At 49.4% G+C, this 5000-nt stretch overlaps 1 protein-coding gene across 1 annotated transcript in view; it reads left to right on the top strand.

Annotated features, from left to right (window-relative positions):
• The window catches only part of LOC129409866 (NACHT, LRR and PYD domains-containing protein 3-like), a 15247-nt gene that overhangs the window by 8148 nt on the left and 2099 nt on the right, over positions 1-5000 (top strand). The window contains 6 exon segments of the mRNA XM_055156734.1: positions 25-208; positions 656-1189; positions 1192-2470; positions 3375-3542; positions 3608-3772; positions 3844-3890. Coding sequence (XP_055012709.1) covers positions 25-208; positions 656-1189; positions 1192-2470; positions 3375-3542; positions 3608-3772; positions 3844-3890 — 2377 coding nt within the window.

The following is a 5000-nucleotide window of genomic DNA, read 5'->3' as shown; positions in this document are numbered from 1 at the left end:
TCTTCACACAGTGTGTGGTTCCAGGTTCTGGAGGAGCAGGTCGTGGCTTTTGTCCAACAGCAGCTGCAGAGGCACCGCAGGCTCCTGGCCTCAGATTACCCAGAATGCTCCGAGAGTGAGGAGGAGGAGAGCAGAGAGGTTCTCAACATCACCCTGGACTTCCTGAAGAGGATGGACCAGGAACATCTGGCCCAGCGCCTGAGAGACAGTAAGAACCTCCAGATGCCCTCCCATCCTCCTGTATCCCCGTGTGTCAGGTGCCCTCCCCGTGTGTCAGGTGCCCTCCCCGTGTGTCAGGTGCCCTCCCCGTGTGTCAGGTGCCTCCCCGTGTGTCAGGTGCCCTCCCCGTGTGTCAGGTGCCCTCAGGTGCCCGTGTGTCAGATGCGGTGTCCAGGTGCCCCCCCGTGTGTCAGGTGCCCTCCCGTGTGTCAGGTGCCCTCCCGGGTGTCAGGTGCCCTCCCTGCCCTCCCCGGGTGTCAGGTGCCCTCCCCGGTGTCAGGTGCCCTCCCCCGCCCTCCCCGCGTGTCAGGTGCCCAGGTCCCTCGTGCGTCAGGTGCCCTCCCCCCGTGTCAGGTGTCCTCCCCGGGCATCAGATTTCCTCCCATATGAAATATGTGACATGTTTGACATTCTAACTCTTGTGTGTTGTTTAAAGGGAGTAAAGTTGGATTCAGAGATAAACTGAAGTGTGATCTGCAGCAGAGGTTCAGTCGTGTGTTTGAGGGCGTGGCTAAAGCAGGAGACTCCGCCCCCCTGACCCAGATCTACACAGAGCTCTACATCACAGAGGGCGGAGCCTCAGAGGTCAACCAGGAACATGAGGTCAGACTCATGGAGACGGCGTCCAGGAGACCGACCGCTCCAGAGACCATCACATGTGAAGAGCTCTTTAAACCCCGCCCACATTCACCACAACCAATCAGATTTGTGCTGACGAAGGGCGTGGCCGGCGTGGGGAAAACAGTGCTGACTCAGAAGTTTGGTCTGGACTGGGCTGAAGGCCGGGCCCACCAGGACCTCCAGCTGCTGTTCCCCTTCACTTTCAGAGATCTGAATGTGCTCAGAGACACACAGTTCAGCCTGGTGGAGCTGCTGCACCACTTCTTCAGTCCATCCAAAGATCTCTGCAGCTTCCAACAGCTCCAGGTGCTCTTCATCTTTGACGGTCTGGACGAGTGCAGACTTCCTCTGGACTTCGGCCGAACCCGGTCCTGACTGACCCCACAGAGTCCACCTCAGTGCACGTGCTGCTGGTGAACCTCATCAGGGGAAACCTGCTTCCCTCCGCTCTCGTCTGGATAACCACGCGCCCCGCCGCGGCCAATCAGATCCCTGCTGAGTGGGTCTCCATGGTGACAGAGGTGCGAGGGTTCACTGACCCACAGAAGGAGCAGTACTTCAGGAAGAGGTTCAGCGACCAGGCCACAGCCATCATCTCCCACATCAAGAGCGTCCGCAGTCTCCACATCATGAGCCACCTGCCGATCTTCTGCTGGATCCTCTCCACAGTTCTACGGAAGCTTCTGGAACAAACAGAACCAGAGCTGCCCCGGACTCTCACACAGATGTACATCCACTTCCTGGTGGTGCAGGCCAAAGTCAAGAACATCAAGTATCACCAGGGATCAGGGGCAGATCACTGGACTCCAGAGACCAGGGAGATGGTGAAGTCTCTGGGAAAAGTGGCCTTTGAGCAGCTGCAGAAAGGAAACCTGATCTTCTACGAGAGTGACCTGAGCGAGTGTGGGCTGGACGCTGCAGCGGCCTCAGTGTACTCCGGAGTGTTCACACAGGTCTTTAGAGAGGAGCCAGGCCTGTACCAGGACAAGGTCTACTGCTTCATCCATCTGAGTGTGCAGGAGTTTCTGGCAGCTCTTCACGTCCATCAGACCTTCTACAGCTCTGGAGAGAACCTGCTGCAGACACCACACTCCTCTGAGACGCCAAAGTCTGGATTAAAATGGAAAAGAAAAGGAAAGTTCTCTTCAACACAAAAAACCTCCATGACACCAGAGGCAGACTTCTACCGCTCTGCTGTGGACCAGGCCTTACAGAGTCCAAACGGACACCTGGACCTGTTCCTGCGCTTCCTCCTGGGGCTGTCTCTGCCGACCAATCAGAGGCTGCTGCAGGGTCTGCTGACTCACACAGGAAGTGACCCAACCAATCAGGAGACAGTAAAGTACATCAAACAGAAGCTGGATGAAGAGGGTCTGTCTGCAGAGAGAAGTCTGAACCTGCTCCACTGTCTGAACGAGCTCAACGACGGCAGTTTAGTGCAGGAGATACAGAAGAACATGAGAAGATACCTCTCTGATGGAACCATGTCTCCTGCTCTGTGGTCGGCCCTGTCCTTCATCTTACTGTCCTCAGACTCAGACCTGGAGGAGTTTGACCTGAGGAAATACCAGGCCTCAGAGAACGCTCTCCTGGGTCTGCTGCCGGTGGTCAGAGCCTCAACCAAAACCCTGTGAGTCCAGACTGTATTTAAACTCTTGTGTGGAGGTTCTAGTCTCTAACGTTCCTCTCTGTCCTCAGACTGTATCTAAACTCTTGTGTGGAGGTTCTAGTCTCTAACGTTCCTCTCTGTCTCCTCAGACTGTATTTAAACTCTTGTGTGGAGGTTCTAGTCTCTAATGTCCCTCTCTGTCCTCAGACTGTATCTAAACTCTTGTGTGGAGGTTCTAGTCTCTAATGTTCCTCTCTGTCTCCTCAGACTGTATTTAAACTCTTGTGTGGAGGTTCTAGTCTCTAACGTTCCTCTCTGTCCTCAGACTGTATCTAAACTCTTGTGCGGAGGTTCTAGTCTCTAACGTTCCTCTCTGTCCTCAGACTGTATTTAAACTCTTGTGTGGAGGTTCTAGTCTCTTGTGTGGAGGTTCTAGTCTCTTGTGTGGAGGTTCTAGTCTCTTGTGTGGAGGTTCTAGTCTCTAACGTCCCTCTCTGTCCTCAGACTGTATTTAAACTCTTGTGTGGAGGTTCTAGTCTCTTGTGTGGAGGTTCTAGTCTCTAACGTTCCTCTCTGTCCTCAGACTGTATCTAAAGTCTTGTGTGGAGGTTCTAGTCTCTAACGTCCCTCTCTGTCCTCAGACTGTATTTAAACTCTTGTGTGGAGGTTCTAGTCTCCTGTGTGGAGGTTCTAGTCTCTAACGTCCCTCTCTTTCCTCAGACTGTATCTAAACTCTTGTGCGGAGGTTCTAGTCTCTTGTGTGGAGGTTCTAGTCTCTAACGTCCCCTCTCTTTCCTCAGACTGTATTCTAAACTCTTGTGTGGAGGATTCTAGTCTCTAACGTTTCCTCTCTGTCTCCTCAGACTGTATTTAAACTCTTGTGTGGAGGTTCTAGTCTCTAACGTCCCTCTCTGTCTGTCCTCAGTCTTTGTGGCTGTGGTCTGTCTCCTCACAGCTGTGCTCCTCTGGCCTCAGTCCTCAGCTCCTCCAGTCTCACACATCTGGATCTCACCAACAACGACCTCCAGGACTCAGGAGTGGAGCTGCTGTGTTCTGGACTGAAGAGCGCCCCCTGCAGACTGGAGACGCTCAGGTGAGACGCTCCCATGATGCACTCTGCCCCCTTGTGTCCACATGAGTGTAATGCTGTGTCTTTAGGCTGTCTGGATGTCTGGTCTCAGAGAGGGGCGGGGCTGCTCTGGCCTCAGCCCTGAGCTCCGCCCCCTCCCACCTCAGACAGTTCGACCTGAGCTACAACCATCCAGGACCCTCCGCCGAGCTCCTGACCGCTCTACGGGACCAGCGCCCCCTGCTGTCTGTCAGGTGAGACTGCACTGGTCCTCGTCTCTGGTCTGGCCTCTGGTCCTGGTCTAAACTGGACTTGTGTGTTTCAGGGTGGATCCTGCTGGAGAGCGCTGGATGGTTCCAGGTCTGAGGAAGTGTGAGTTTGTTTTGTTTCCTTCACACAGTAAAGTGCAGAGAACAGCTCAGGTCATTCACTCTGTTTGAAATGGTTTAACTCTTTCCCCCCTGGACGTCGACTAGGAACAACCCAGACATGTGTTACTAGTTCTGCCCATAGAGCATAACTGTCAAGTCTTTATTTCCGGAATGCAGGTCCAACTTGAAAAAACCAGGGAAACAGACACAAGGTTCAACTCGGCTTGAAGTTTTTTATTGAAATAATTTGATTCTTTTAGTTGTAGTAGTAGTAGTAGTGGTATTTGTAGTTGTTGTCGCTGTAGCAGTAGCAGTAGCAGTAGCAGTAGCAGGTCGAAAACCTTTAAAAGTAAACAAATGTGTAATTAAATTAGCATTTTACAATTTCATTAGTTATATAATCCAATTTAATTTTAATTAATACACTTCAATTATAATATAATTTTATTATAATATATATTATTTATATATATATTATTTATTGTATTTTTTTTTATCTAGTATACATTTCACACATGAACTTAAATAGCTATCATTTTAACCAATAATTTTTTAATCCTATAATTAACTTTTTATACAGTTTTAAATGAATATGAAAGTAATATTTGAAGATAAATTTTGATACATAAATACATTGTTTCTTAATTGCTAAATAACATATATTTATATAATATTTAACTAGAGCTACTTAAACTTAGGATTTACATCATTTTCTTTATTTATAGAGTAGTAACTCTGATTTAAACAATTTAGTTATTCAACTTAACTCTTTTGGCATTTTCAAACTTAAATTGAATTTATTTACAGTTTCTTTTGAACTTAAAACTAATTTTAAAGTTAAATTTCCTCACCAGTAGTGTCTCTGTGTTTCCCCTCACATTCCTTGGTTTGGTTTGATTTGTTTGCACACACCTGGGCCTAATTAAATGATTACAGAGACACACCTGGTGACCTTGTTTTTTGTCTTGCTGCCATCTACTGGCCAGACTAAAAATAACCTAATCAACTAATAAAAAGGGAGGGGAGGAGGAAGAGGAGGGAGCAGAGGTGAGAGGAGACAGGCTCTGGACTGGAGGTGAAAACTTGGTGCAGGGGCTGGGCTTTTTAACTT

This window comes from Boleophthalmus pectinirostris, unplaced genomic scaffold, assembly GCF_026225935.1.
Source record: "Boleophthalmus pectinirostris isolate CB_2022bp ecotype Guang Dong unplaced genomic scaffold, ASM2622593v1 HiC_scaffold_20, whole genome shotgun sequence".
NCBI lineage: Eukaryota > Metazoa > Chordata > Actinopteri > Gobiiformes > Gobiidae > Boleophthalmus > Boleophthalmus pectinirostris.
Note: the sequence above shows the minus strand (reverse complement) of the source record. Positions and strands in the feature narration are given on the sequence as shown.